Source organism: Pterocles gutturalis, unplaced genomic scaffold (assembly GCF_000699245.1).
Source record: "Pterocles gutturalis isolate BGI_N339 unplaced genomic scaffold, ASM69924v1 scaffold8784, whole genome shotgun sequence".
Taxonomy (NCBI): Eukaryota; Metazoa; Chordata; class Aves; order Pterocliformes; family Pteroclidae; genus Pterocles; species Pterocles gutturalis.
In genome coordinates this window covers 1-15059 of record NW_010135665.1, presented here as the reverse complement: position 1 = coordinate 15059, position 15059 = coordinate 1, and the positions used below count along the sequence as shown (strand labels likewise).

General features: G+C 39.5%; 1 protein-coding gene across 3 annotated transcripts in view; it reads right to left on the bottom strand.

Moving 5' to 3' along the window:
- NEDD4L (neural precursor cell expressed, developmentally down-regulated 4-like, E3 ubiquitin protein ligase) overlaps window positions 1–13802 on the bottom strand; it is a 29850-nt gene extending 16048 nt beyond the window's left edge. The window contains exons 1-12 of one of the 3 annotated variants that reach the window (XM_010081987.1): window positions 13757–13802; window positions 12154–12215; window positions 11947–12049; window positions 11539–11705; window positions 10541–10673; window positions 9509–9685; window positions 6858–6932; window positions 5421–5480; window positions 3624–3755; window positions 3174–3293; window positions 2100–2297; window positions 932–1009 (exon numbers count right to left, since the gene is read on the bottom strand). In XM_010081987.1, the coding sequence (XP_010080289.1) occupies window positions 932–1009; window positions 2100–2297; window positions 3174–3293; window positions 3624–3755; window positions 5421–5480; window positions 6858–6932; window positions 9509–9685; window positions 10541–10673; window positions 11539–11705; window positions 11947–12049; window positions 12154–12200 (1290 nt within the window). In that variant the 5' untranslated portion in view covers window positions 12201–12215; window positions 13757–13802. The remainder of the gene's footprint in view (window positions 1–931; window positions 1010–2099; window positions 2298–3173; window positions 3294–3623; window positions 3756–5420; window positions 5481–6857; window positions 6933–9508; window positions 9686–10540; window positions 10674–11538; window positions 11706–11946; window positions 12050–12153; window positions 12216–13756) is intronic. The other 2 variants (XM_010081988.1, XM_010081989.1) reach the window with 2 other exon arrangements.
- Between the last annotated feature and the right edge of the window lie 1257 nt (window positions 13803–15059).

Genomic DNA, 15059 nt, shown 5'->3' with positions numbered 1-15059 from the left:
TTTTAAAGCTTGCAAGTGTGAACTTCTTGCATCAGGGTTTATACCCATTTCCTACTATGAGGAAATGATCACCAAGGCCAGGCTGGATGAGGCTTCGAGCAACTTGGTCCCTGCCCATGGTAGGGCGCTTGGAACTCCATGATCTTTAAGGTCCCTTCCAACCCAAACCACTGTGGAGGTTTGAGAGCTTCTGCTTCTACTTCTGAAAACACAGGCAGGTTATTTACTGTAAATATGTAAGCCAAGATCTCATTACACAAGAATGTCTAACCTAGTCCTCAGTTCTCCTTTTTATCCATTCCCTTTTCTCATCCTCCAAATCAGCGTAGTATAGAAAGGAGAATAAATGCCACACTGTTAGTCTATGCAATGCTGTCCAGTCTGGCACTCATTCCACCTGTATGCTCTACATCAGCTTCAGACTTCTAAAAAATAGAAATGAGAAATGATTTCATCTTCTTTTTGAGAAACTCTTGTTAAATTCTGTAGTCATTCTTACCTCACTCAAAAATGGATTAACTGACTTGAAATCTGTTACTAATCAGGTATTTCCAGTGATACATCAGGCTATTCAGATTTCACTGTGTGTTCTACCTCTTGCAATTAACAGAATAAGCTGTAAATTGGCCCTTCAGCTACTCCTGTGTAGTGACCCTCAAAGATTAGTGCATGCTCAAGGTCTCTGCAGAATTGCAAAAGAACAGCTGTATCCACATGCTTCCAAGCTCAAAGCTTCAGCTAAGCAAAGAAACATGCAATTATTTCAGAAATACTAGAGGTTGGCTTCAAAGAGCCTGATTCACAGATCACAATAAAGCTTTTTAATATCTCCAGAAAAGTGATGACAGCAACACGTGTGTCCCATACAATAATGGACCAGATCACAGGAGCTAGCAGGTATATATTACAATACATACACATCATCACTTACAGGAAGAGGGCCCAAATCATTAGGGTTCAAAGATGCTTTTGATCTCAAATGCACTGGAAATTTCAGTCGTGGATCCTCCTGTAACAGAAATATAGAACTGTCAATCTAAAAGATAAAGTTATATCTACATCCTAAGTCAAACACAGAATTATCTGGAAAAGAACTCTTCCTACATTACAGATATTCTTTTATTCTTTCTCTTTTTTTGAGAATAAAGCATATAAACCAAAAAATATAAAAGTGATAGAACATTTAGTATTTGGATGTGTCATATACTTCATTGGGATTCATATATTGAAATGATTTTTGAAATGTTAAGAGTTAGTTAGGGTGATGTAAGACTTTGACTCCATTTTCGTGCGCAGCCCTGTTCTCAGGAATGCATGCACTCCCGTAAGTGGGACACAGATACACATTTCTGGCTCTTAAAAACACAAGAGAAATAAGCCATCCTACCACAAAAAGGCTCGAAAAGGAAGCAAAATAGCCTAACAAACCTACGATGCCTAACAAACTATGTCTCAACTCCTATTTCAGTGGTGATGTGAAATGCTGGGTCGTCTTTGATATTTTTTCCTAGTATCATTTTATTTCTTCAATTTCTTGACAAAAGTTGCAGAATTATTGAAAAACAGACCCTCATGACATAAAACACACAATAAAACAAATTCTGTTAACTGAAGATGACGAGCGTACATGATATTAATAAAAAGAGCAAGTCACAGTGAAATACAATACAGTTACGGACAGTCTCAAACTGAAACCCAAACTAAAACCCCAGTTTGGGCAATTTAAAGGACAGTACTCATATGCGATGATTTGTCAAGTCTAAAAATCTTAAATACAAAATGCAAAATGCTACTGCATGGTATAAAGTGTGCAAAAGCACCAAAATGTAAGAGGAAATGAACAAATAAGTTCCACTCTCTGAGTGCAGCAATGGCAAGACTACAGCCACGTAATGAAAAGCTCCTCGAAGGGTTTTGCTGCTGTACGTGATGGCAGAGAGGACTCAGTGAGATGCTGACATCAGTGTTAAGAGAAGTCAGGCTGACAGATCCCCCCCTTAGAGCCAAGACAAGTATCACAATAAAATGGGGGGCATAAAGGCAGGGAAACAAAACCAGAAACATTTAGAAGATGGCAACTGATCTAGAATGTCTCTTACCCACGTAGTCGTTTTAGTATTATGATCGATGAAGAAGGGCCTGCCATTGGGTGCTATTCGCATCTCCCAGCCAGGAGGAAGGAAGCTTTGTGCAACTTTGTGTTGTGGTTTAGGGGAGTTGTAAGGCGAGGGCTGCGGGGACTGGGGGTTGGAAAGGGTGTCCTTCACTGCTCTGCGCACCGGGGAGTCCTTCATGCCCTGAAGAAAATGAAAGATATTAAGATTTGTCAATAAAATTTGGTATCACAGCAACTAAGTTTTTCATTCCAGGTGTAATTAATACTAGAATTAAGTGCTGGGACTGATCTCCTAGAGCTCAGCTAAAGTCAGCTTCTTATACCAAGTTTTTTGCTGTGAAGGACGCAGCGTTTTATCACTTCCCTCTGCAATGACAATGTCCGCAGTATTTACATTTGATTAGATATCTTTTAGTGCAGCTGCCCTGTACGTGTCAATAGTTCATTTTATTGAAGGAAAAAAAAGAAAAGCTTTGCTTTGCACTTCACGGTGCAATATATTTCACTTGACAACAAGAGAGTATCCTGTGATTACAGTGTTCAAAAGCAGCATTTAAAAATAGCTTGCATTAAATAAAAGCTTTCCATATGTCTTGTATGCAAAAAAGTTGAACATTTTACAATAAAATAACTGAACAAAGGAAGGAACTTCTGAAAAGTTGAACTAATTTTTTTTCTTGTAGTTTTACGCTTGAAGATTTTAGTATCAGTAAATCTACTCCTTACCTTAAAAAAAAAATAATTCAGAGACGGGTGTAAGTTTGTGCTCTTCAGCACCCTTGTGGTTTCTGAGAATTGAACAAACTAACCACCAGCTGATTAGCTGAAGATTCGGAAGTGACGAGAATATGGGTTTTGTAGCTATGGAATGGGTTACTGCCCTTAAAACCTCGCTTATCACCCTGAGAAATTCAAGTTTCAGATGCTTAGTCAGCGATTTCCACAAGCTCAACTGTTCAAAACGTCGTCAGGCAGAAGAGCACCCTTAATGTTTTAGTTTAAGATATTCAAAATATTTTAATTTAAAGTCATCTTGGAGAGTAACAGTGCTTCTCACCTCGAGTGGAGCGGATAAAGTTACTGTGGGTGAACTGAGGCTCCGAGGCCGGCGTATCTGGGGTTCACTTAAGTGGTTGCTGCTGTTTGCTGCTGACCCAACCATGCCATCTTCCGCAAGCTACGGCAGAAGCAAAAGCAAGTTATCAAGTTGTCAGCAACACAGTTCATCCAGAGTTAGGACACTTCAAAAATTGTGTAATTCTTTACCCCCCTGTAAATTCCTTCCACTGTAACAACCAACTTAATTACCTACCTTAATACAGCTCAAAGAACTAACAAAAAAATCACAATAATTGCAATTTTTTATAAATACTCTAAGTTCTCCTGACAAAGCTTAGGATTTTTTTTTTCAGTTTCAGAGTTCTGAAGAGCTGCTTCAACCGACATTATGCTCAACACACGCCAAGTGTTTGCTACTGAAATTAAGCATTATACCAGGGCTTCGTACCTGCATAATGGGCCGTGTCCACGTTGTGGTTCGGTTGTTATGATTGACATAATACGTTCGGCCCTTTGCATCCTTCCTTTCTTCCCAGCCTGAAGGTAAGCCTGGCGTCGTATGTACATAGGCCACTGAAGGCTGCTCAAGCAAGAAATTACTGTATTGTTATTTTATAATAGTTCAAAAATATTTCATAAGTCTGTTTAAAAAATAAATTAAAACAGTCTTAAATAGAGCAAACATCTAGAAAGATATGTTTTCTGATTTCATTTAATATAAGCTCTTCTTCATGTACCTTTGGGTCAAATCTTTTTTTTTCTCACAATGGAACCTTCAATTCACTTTGCACGGATCAGGTATCTTGTTCAGAAAGCAACTAAGCTTACATGCCCTCCGGCTTCTTAATTTGTGGATTCCACATGACGAAAAGGAACTTTGTGTTTTAATGATCTTCCCTCAAAAAGGTGGATGTTTTTCTTTTTATTACCATGGATAAGTAAGAACTGAAGTTAACTGTGCAGTGGAGTCAAGCTCTCCAAGGCAGGAATACCGCGTGGATTTAAATCCCCTCGCACGCAGGAGGGCACAGAACTCGGTGCTTGTTGCTCTTTAGTAACTCAACTAAGCCAGTCGTGAGAAGGGGCATCACCCCTCCTGAAGATGCCCCAGCGCCGCGTTTCTGCGGGGTCCACCCCGTGCCTCCGTGCGAGGCGTGCTCCCAGCTCGCCTGCAGAATCCGGGACTCAGGCTGATGAACAGCTAATTGTGGGTCCCAGTCCCCTGAGGGGATTTGTAGGGATTCTGAAAGCAAACCTGAAGTGACCTTGAAACTTCTGCTATTGACAGAGGGTATGATTACAAACTTTATAGATGCCTAAAGCACAAAGAGAAGGGCAAACTTTGAAGAGAACACTTTTGCACGACTCCTGTTGAAGTCCTAAGTCTACTGCAGATTTGGGTTTCCGAGTACAAAGACATGCTGAATGAAGGCAAAGCGTGGGGTAGGGTCCCATCAGTGAGCTGCAATACGTAACACATCTACGATATAGCTGTATTAAGATGCTCTGCCAACAAAAGATCTTCTTTACATTCCAGTTCAACGTAGTGCTAACGATCAACAAGTCGAGCAGCTTTTGCAAGCACGCAAAAAATCTGCTGTTTGCAGGAACAAAATACAAGTATGCTCCTCTGATTCAAAAATTAAAAAAACAGTAAATACAGTAAATACAAATATGAAACATACCAAATTTAAATTATCTTTCTTTCCCTAGGAGCGCATATACTCATAAAAGGTATTTCTAATAGTTACTGTAAAATTATTTCTATGCAATAACGTGCTTCAGACTGACATTTAAGCAGGTTAAAAAAGAACGGGAAGTTTTTGACAAAGTCCAATAGAAATTAAAACCACTTTCCTTGTATTACACTTTCTGAATTTTATTGGATGATCAAAGAAAAAAATTCAGCCTTGGGCTGCTGAACAACTACTGGAAAATGAAAACTGGCGTTATATAAGACCAATAAGAGTTACGTGATATATCACTGTACCTCCACGGTTCTCAAATTAAGATCAGCGTTAAGAATGAAAATGAATTAGTCTAACGGAGAGTAAAGGGAAGACAGAAGCAGCTAGAAACACAGCTACATGTATGCTGATTTGATGTCTCTAATCCCTGATTCTTTCAATATCAGCTTTTTAAGAATCAGGTATTGTATCTTTCGTTTTTAGGGTTTCTTGTTGCACAAGTCCTAGATCTATCCGTATTTTATTTAGAGAGAGTGCTTGATAAAAAGGATTATTACCATTGGCTCCTCACCACCTGTGACAGTTGAAGAACGAGCTCTCCTAGATGGACCGCTCTGCTGTTAAATGATAATTAATGTTACAGATAAGTATGTTTAGGGATGAAGGTCACAGACTACTGTCACTTCTTTAAGGAGTAAGGAATCGCAGACACGCAAATTTATTAAAAGAGAGCAATTAGATGTAAATAACGTTTAAGATAATAGCCAAAAAAAATTGAGTCATCAATCACTGATAACCAAGTCAGAATGTCACATAAAAGCCACTAAGGGAAGGGATTTCAAGAGTTCTTGTCCAATTCTATATGTTCAGTATTGTCAATAATAATATTTACTCTAAATGTAACATGATCATAGAATCATAGAATCATTAAGGTTGGAAAAGACCTCAAGGATCATCAAGTCCAACCCAACACCACCTAACTCACTAAGCCATATTTTTTTCCTCCCCCCCAAACAAATTTTGCATGTTCTGCCCATAAACATGGTATTTAAAAACAAAATGGATACAAAATGGATACACAAATTTGCTATTCGTAGGTTCACATGCAATATATCTCTAATTAAAATTTAGGAAAAAAAAATCCCTGAATAAAGAACTAATTTTAAAAAATATTAAATTGTTTTGAAAATCTGATCCGTTTTATTCAAAAGCATATCTTGCACAATCCCATTTGAGGCAGGCTCTCTACAGCCAACCACCTTTGCAATCCTCATACTTGGGTTGTAGGACAAAATACGTACAACTTCCTATCAATTAGACCAAAGATGTGCATGGTTATGATGTGAAAGAGAGTTATTTTTTTAAAAAACACCTTTGCATCTTTTTCCTGGTTGAAGAACTGACTTAAATAAAATTGCAGAAGCAGCTGCTTACTTACATCACTCAGGTTAAAAAACTACAACGGATGCAATTCGATTTGTTTGTATTGTACAAGGGCTATCACAAAAAGGCTCCTTTTAACTACAATGAGGTAAAACAACAATCTTTTAAAATGTTATACAGATTTATATATTCCCAGTAGAATATATTTCTAGGACACAAAAATGTACCTGACAGGAGAATCCTGTGGCTGCTCCAGTTCCAAGTGTAGCTGGAGCTACTGCCCTCTCCTGCGCCAGCTGGAAACACCCCTTGGAGGATTCTCCCTCTCTGCTGACTATAACCTAGAGTTCAGTAAACTCAGTTTCTCTGTTAGATAACTACAGTGAGTGTGACTATGCCCTCAGGCTCAAAATGGTTTTCTCTTTCATTAATGTCCTCATTTTAGTTGCTAACCACAACGGTATGAACTTGGAATCCATTACTATTTGGGACAGTCATATGCCCATACTGGTTACTGATCTGTATCTGACTAGAACTGACCCCAGAAAATATATCATTCGGAATCAGAGCACATTCAAACAAAAAGAAAGAAAGAAATAGCTTTGGTTTACCAAGGTTAACTGAGACTGTTCAGCAACCGTGTCTGTTACACTGCAAGATCTTAATCTTGAAGAAGGATCTCTTTGCTGGAAGAAAAGAAAGAAAGATATCTCTAAGTTAAGGCGTCATAAAACATGGGGGTAGATTCAGTAATTTAACTTTTCCCCCGTTTAATCTAAACCCTTAAAAATAATATTTACATTGCAGTGTCTAGTTTGAGTATTTCTACAGAAACGTGGCAAGGAATGAAAAAACTAAATTCTCAGCATTCCACCCTGTACTGTTTCAGATGAACTGAGAAAAGAAAGTACTTGGATACATGTCTTGTACTCATCTTCAGCATCCAAGTTACCATGTTTTACTGACCTGATCTCAAAGAGGAGGACAGGCTGTCTCATTTGGGAAAACACACAGGAAAATGAACAGCTGTGGAGTCAGCAGGGAAGGGGAAGATTAACTAAAGACATAATGGGACATGAACATGCCATGGAACTTTTAAAAAACTATTTTCAAGTATCTTTGGGAGACGCTTTAGAGAACCTGGAGGGAGCATAAGTGGTGTAAGAAAAATGTAAAAACCTCTGTCTGAATAGTGGCAATGGAATCCTTGTAAAATCAACAGGCTAGGTATTAATGGGACGAGTGTGAAAGCACTAATGAAGAAGCAAATGGCCCAGGCTGTTTATAACCACATGGGCACCCCTGTGTACCACTGAAAGACAATGAGGCAACACCACGAAGCAAACTGTTTGAGAGGCATCCCAGAAACCCCAACTCTTACTTGAAAACATCAGTCCTAAGAGCACATTCTGTTAGAAGATCAGTGGTTAAAAAAATACACACAAAAAAAGACGTAATTACACATTGCTTCCATGTTATGCTAAAGATTAACGTGAAAGGATTTGTCTGACAAATGTACTGCCCAGCGAGTCCCAAGTGTTTTCTGGTGTTACACAGATACACGAGGAGAGGGACAGAACACTTGGACACACATACAACCACTCCTCAGCTATCCGCTGGCACTTTGGCTGTGCTGGAGATCAGCTCGGTATGGGTGTGGAGACATGGAACCTGTCTCTGCGTCAAACAGCCAAAGCTCAGGCTGGATACACTGGTGTAGGCACCCTGATGGGGAAACCCAACGAGTTTCAGCCAGCGACCTGCAGATCCCAGACAGCTTTCTGGAAAGCCCGTTGAGAGCTGGTGGGTTTGGGAAAACCCCTGGATCCAGGCGTCCTCCGTGCAAAGTCATGAAACTCATCTCGTGGGCCTTCGGGAATCTGGATCAAGAGGAAACGTCACACGGACGTACACGAGCCCAGGGATTACAGCTTGTGTTCAGCTGGAAGCGCCCAACCTTTCCCTGCCTACCTGGCTCAACCCAAACGAAGCTGGTGGATGTCTCTGTGCTGGGCTCACCGACCTCCAGATGGGGAGGATTTATGAGCCCAGGGTAAGTGCCGTTCATCCACACGGACCAGCTCCGACCGAAGGGCTGGATGTTATCACTTAGTGGCTCATAAAAGAGCTGGTTTGATAGGAATATAATTACTGAATTATTGTAATTAAGATCATAACTTTGCTGCTATACCATTTATTTACTATTTTTAGTATAAAAAAAATGTAGGGCCTGATCTTGTCACTGAAACTATTTGATTAACCTCCTGCCCTCCAAGTGAAGCTCTACTAAAATCTGCAGTTATCTACAAAAGCACAAGGGGTTCTTTACGCAGATGGTTAGCCATCAGAGCTATAATTTACTAACCTCTAGATAACATGCAAATCATTATAAGACACCTATTGCATAGCCTCTTTGTGAAAAACTTGCACCTAATCAAGATTTAATCAGAACAGGAGCAAATATTTCCTAGCTTTTGAATTTCAGAGGTACCTTGATGGCATATACCAAGAAAAAAAAAAAAAGAATAAATCACAGCATGATGTTCTATTTAATACTTAGAATTGTCTTCCTAATCAAAGAGACATAAGACATTCCCCCACTTGCATGTGTATTATTTTTTGTGCTATCATCAGTCTGACTAATGGATAACGCAAAGAGAACATTTTTTTAGTTTTACCTCAAGTAAACTCTTGAGGTGAGAGACAATTTTTTTCCAGACTAGCCATATACAAACTTGTGGAGGATTTCACCAGAACTACCCACTTTCATTCTAATCCTTTGTTAGTCTTATACAGTTGATCCAGTAAACTATAAGGAGTTTATAAAATCCTAATATAAGAAAGCAAATGCTTTAATATAAACATGTGCAGTTAAAATACTGAAGAAAAATGATCATGTAGTAAAATGGATGATGATTGAAAGAGCATTAGTAGTTTTTCCTCTTGCCTTTGGAAATTCTTATCTGGATACTCTCTAGTATCACATATCTCATTTCACTAAAGGTAGAACAGTAGCAGAGTCAGAAGTTCAACTCATACAGAAGAAAACATTAAAACTAAACTGAGGAATTCTGCTGTTCAAGGCAGTTTGCTCCATGGTGAAATGATGATGCATTTTTTGGGAAGAGAATTTGAACTGTATGCTCAGGTTTTCCCAAGATGAGCAACTACTACCCATCCACGTCAATGACTCAGATTAGGTCAAACTAACAGAAGATTCCGGTAACAGAGCTTTATACAGAAAGAGCAGCACGCCACGTACAATCAAAGAACTGAGTTGTTCCCCATTGGAGTCAGGAGTGACCTGAAGTCTTCTGCTCAGTTCCTCGGAAAGCTCCTGAGGACTGGTACGGGATACTGGAGATGCAGGAGGAGGTGGCAATGACAAGCTTAAGGAATCTCCACTTGCACTTGCCTCCTCTGAAATGGTTTCCCAGGGCTAACAAAAGAGAAGAAACTCCGTTAAGGATTTCTAAAGACAGACCAAGTCTTCCTCCCCTTTGCCTTCTACGTGACCACCTCATTGTGGCAAACACAGGTGCGATTATCGGCCTTAATATTTAAGGCAATAAACCAATCCCTAGAACACACAAATTAACATTCTACACAGCATGAGGTAGTCACAGGGAAAAATGGTTTTCATGTTGACCTCAAAACGGTCTTCACGCTGACGATACAATGCTTTATGATTCAACACAGAAAATGATGCAATGAAAATATGCATAAAAAAGAATGTACGTTAAATAAATTCTGTTTGAAATTGTGTTAAAAATGTAACTAATTCTGCACTCTTGCTAAAAACTTGTAAGAAACAACTGTCAATTTTAATTTAGAAGAAAATGCATAATAGAAACTACTCATTAGTATCTGCAAATCAAATGTTAACAGGTGACGAGTGCAAAAATAGTTTCAGCAATCTATTTGTTGCTCTGAATAACATTTAGTGAACCAAAATGAGCTTTCACTAAGAATTCAGTCTGTGATTCACATAATAAAATATTCCTTAAAATTGAACAGGATTAGAGCTTTGCACAAACCCTCATTTAGGCCTACAAATATCCACCAAATTTAATTTATTTAGTCTAGCTCTATATTAAACAAACACTCACCCTGATTAAGAAGAGTATAGGTCTGTTTAGGATTTTTATTGTGTCACTGTATTTTACATAGGCCATTTCCATAAACACCACATAAAAGCATTACTACAGTAATGTTGTATAGTAATTAGCTTACAAACAAGAAACACATCAGCTTCAAGTTCAGCCAACTTCTTAAACCCAAGACCTTTACGTACCTCAGGAATGTCTCCACTTTCCATAGGCTCTGGTTCCAAATCCTCACTAATGTGTCTCCGAGAGCGGAACCGCCTATGGGCTGCTTCTTGGTTTATCTGTCTGATATTGTTATCGGAATCAGATCCCACATCACTGGGCAGTGGGGAAATGAAAGCATGGGATGGAGAAAAGAACAAGAAAATCATGAATGTTAAACTAAACCATGCACTTCGTCCATTGCTTTCAAAACCTCCTTAATGCTTTTGATTATAAAAACCCTTACTCTTGCATATGTCAGGCTTCATAAACAGGAGACTGTTTCATCCCTCAATCCAAAGTAAATAAAACAGGAAGTACTTCACAAATGTCAAGTAACACTGGAAATTAATGTTCTCTATACATCAAAGTTGGCTGAGCAGAAATGGAAGTCCGCACTCAAATATGCTAACCCATCATTACTCATCCTCTCCTGGGATGACCAACAGAACTCCTGACACAGAGATTTTACCACTGCCCCTGTCTTCATGTCAACAATTATGTTCCTTTTTGCAAGCTGCTGTGGCACGGATGACTTTTTGAACTGCCTGGAACCAGTAGTTTGGCTCCCACCAGCAGTGGTGGAAATGGAAAACACCCCACTTCCCTGGATAGAGACCTGCCTGGCTTGTGGGACTTCTCAACGTGCAGAGCCAGACAGAAATTTGCATGACAGTACACAAGGGGCAGATGTTGTTAGAAGGTAGTATTGTACTTGAGCCTCTCCTTCAGGATAGGGACTAATCAGATAAATGCAGATCAATCAGAGACAAATGCATCAGACAAGAAGAACAAATGGTGCCTTAAAGAAGGACAACACATATTTGCATAATTTAGCTATGACTACGAATATTCAAGAACGAATAACCATTACTGTTGTAATAAATAAATTCAAAATGGTTATGTTTGCTGGAAAAAAGTCACTACCCTTATTGATGATTTTGCACACATCCACAAAACCTTGCACTACGCTGCCACTTACATTAAACTTGGTCGATGCCACTGAGTCGTCCTGTTGTTGTGGTTGACATAGTAAGTCCGCCCCAGGTTGTCCACTTTTTCTTCCCATCCAGGAGGCAGTGGAGGAGGTGGTAACTCCTCCTGACGTTGAGATGCGGAGTCACTGGAATCAACCACATCCCATCCATGCTTATAAATCAAGAAAAAAAAAATAATTTTTAAGTGTAAGTTAAAGAGAAGTTATTTCATTGTTGCTTCCGTTAGCGTATAGGTGCAGATTCTGAAAATTTTCCAGGGAAGTTCAAAGTTACTTAAATGTAAACCACACAGAAAGAGAAAAACTCAGTGGTTACAGTGTGCACCTCATTGCAATGCCAAAAACCTTAAAATCCCATCACACTCTATGACTGAAAGCATCGTTAAGCCTTACCTCAGAGTCATCCCTTTGATCACTGTTTTCCTCCTCTTGGCCACCATTTTTAGGCATGTAAGCCATCTTCAGTCTCAAGAAACCCTTTACGCGAGATTTGTGGCTAGAAGACAAGGAGGTACATTCCATTCAACAATCCTTAAACAGTTGCAAATAACAAACCTTGAAGTAAGAAATGTTTTCAAATACAAAGGTCCTCCCCCTCACCTTCTTGGTCTGAGAAGGAAATCCTTAAATGTGTACGGCCTTTCCATGGTCGGGTCTTCAGTCTGTAAGCATTTAAGAAAATGGCAAACTAAAGGGGTTGCCCACAAGTACAGACACACATAAAGAACACTCACATCGCAGGTGCAGCAGACGTGCTAAACTTGCCACCTTATTTTGATGTAAACGTCCTCAAGAACTTCCACCGTTGCCAATACAAACCCCCCCTCCAAGTTCATGAAGTTAGTAAGATGAACATGCGCAATGTTTGAAAAATATTAACTGCATCCAGTTACCTCCTAAATTCAGTTCTTTCATCAGTGATTGAACTCAGCTTTGAAGCACAGGGTAAAGTAGAACATTAATACAAAAAGACAAAAGAAATGCTTTTCTGGTACAAACATTTTCTGCAAAGTTCATTTGCCACTTGTGTCTACCAAGTGAAAGAAAAGAAAGACCGTATCCTGAAAAACTGAAATTGAAGCACATCTACCCATGAAATCAATAATTCCTTTTTCCTCGTCTTTGAAAATGGCTTTGACTGAGGCTTTTGCTGTGTGGGATGGCAGCACAACCGACATCTACCCAGCATCTATGTAGCATCTCCCTAGTGACAAAGTCTGGCAGCGAAAGCTTCAGCGCACTGGAGTCAGTAACCATTCTGCCTCTGTCTTTGCTGCACTACAATGACATTTAGACAGCGTTCACTAGGCTCTGAACATTGCGCACCTTTCTGTGGGCAGGTTCATGCACAATCTGTAAAGGCTGAAGCTGGAATTTCACATTATAATTGACAGACAGTCAGTGCTATGTCAATTCTATGCTCACAGAATTAAAGGAGGAGAACCCCACCCTTGGTTATACAGGAAATAGAAATTCCACTTAATTTCGGCTGGAATTTTGCTTGCTGTGTTAAGATCCTGTCATGCTGGTTGAGCAGTTCCTCTGGTTTCCATCTGTGGCTATTGGCTTTCCAAGGTTTGCAGTAATATCAAAACATACTATCTACCCTCCCAGACAGAACTGCTATCTCGTAACCTTAACAGGGTATTATTTAGACAGAAAATCAGGCAGATGAATAGCACCCCAAAAATCTGGAGTTTTTTCAACGTTTTAACAAAAGGTCTGGAGGCAATGGAGAATACAACTGTGAGAATACAACTAGGGGAGAATACAACTGTTTCGACTGTAAGGGAAAATCATGAAAAGGAAGAAGACGGAAGATTACCAGGATAAAACCCACCAAGGGTAAATTGAGAAACAACCAGTCTGTTGGCCACACGTCATCTGACAATGGACTCAGACCAGAAAAGGACTTCCAGAAAGAATCAGGATGAGAAGCGAATCCTGGATGGTGAAAAATTTAACAGATACCAGAGAACAACTGTCTTCCTTGTTCCTGCAAAGGGAACACTTCTCCCAATTCCTGGGCACGGTGGTGCTTTCTTGTCCATAGAATTTTTCTTTAAGCCTCTAACGCTATGTTGGGAATGCTTGCTTAAGAAAATTTAACTGGCCTACTTATGGAAATAAATTCACTGTAACATCAGGGTTTTCACATCTGGTGATGACAAAAAGAGCACACTGAGACAAAAGCACTGCTTACCGGCAGGTGACTAAGTGGCACATCCACTTGACCCAGGAAGTCGTCTCTAGTCTGTCGAAGAGAAGAAGAAAGGCAGAACAAGGTCATCTTTATATCAGAAACGCAAAAACTGACCAACAGCAATCCAGTCAAAATGAAGCATATATAAAGATGGTTGAGTACCATTATTTTAGCAATTACTGTTGCCGGTTATCTGTCGTTATAATTTATCTACTTCAGCATTTTCCATGACAGGCCACAATGGCTCCTTAGTCCGGTGTTGATGTTAATTACTGACAAAATTCTGCCTCTTCTGACAACCTGGGCATCATTCAAAGCACAAAGTAATAATCTACGCTTTCCACGAATTACTCTCCACACGCATTAAAAAGCAGTGTGAAATTGTTCACCATGTCACTGAAATATTCACGTGACGACTTTTTGACATTACTTTTTCTTTTTTAAGGTAAACCTCACATGCACATCTGACGGGGAAGGGAGGGGAACCGAAGATCCCAACCATGAAGATACAACCGCATGAATCGTAAACATGTTTCCCTCCAATAAAAATTTATCACTTGACCTTATTCATTAGTAAGAATGAATTCTCAAAATAAAGCATATTGCATCCTTCAAAAATGAACCGTCTGTCAGGGAAAACGATTTCTCCCTGATACTGTTTATGATACCAGATATCAGCCCCAGTGATTCCCAAAGAACCTGCCGCTTATTTATAACCACGCTATGCACAGAATTCCAGGAAGTGCATACTGGGGCTCCAAAGCCAAGTTTACATAGTTCTCATAGCAGAGCATTAAGTTCAATATTAAAATTAATATTTTATATGATAATGTCATCAGAATTCTGTTTCTGCTACAAAGCTATTATTAAGTCCCCTGATCTCCAAAGCATGGACACATGCTGCATGCCCATGCAACACCACAAAAAGAATATCTGAACCATGGAGCCTGCACTTTTTCCAAATTTCAATAAAAACAGCTAACAAGATTTTTCATTACAGAATTTTGACTAGTAATCTTGTTCCTAGCAAATGCCAGGAGGAAGTACCTTCTACCTCCTGCTTCAATACAGTTACTCCAATACCAACTACTCAGAAGAAACTACATGCCTACTTCTAGATCTTCTCATGCATCTTTGAGTTCAAAAAACCACAACTCATGGACATGGAAAATTTTCAAATTGTTTAGAAACAGAACCGTGACTAGATACGGATGCGGGAGGAGGGTCCTTCCTCTGCACCTGAGATGGGGAGGAAACAGGAAACCCCACTGTAGAATCACAGAATCATCGAATCATGAAGGTT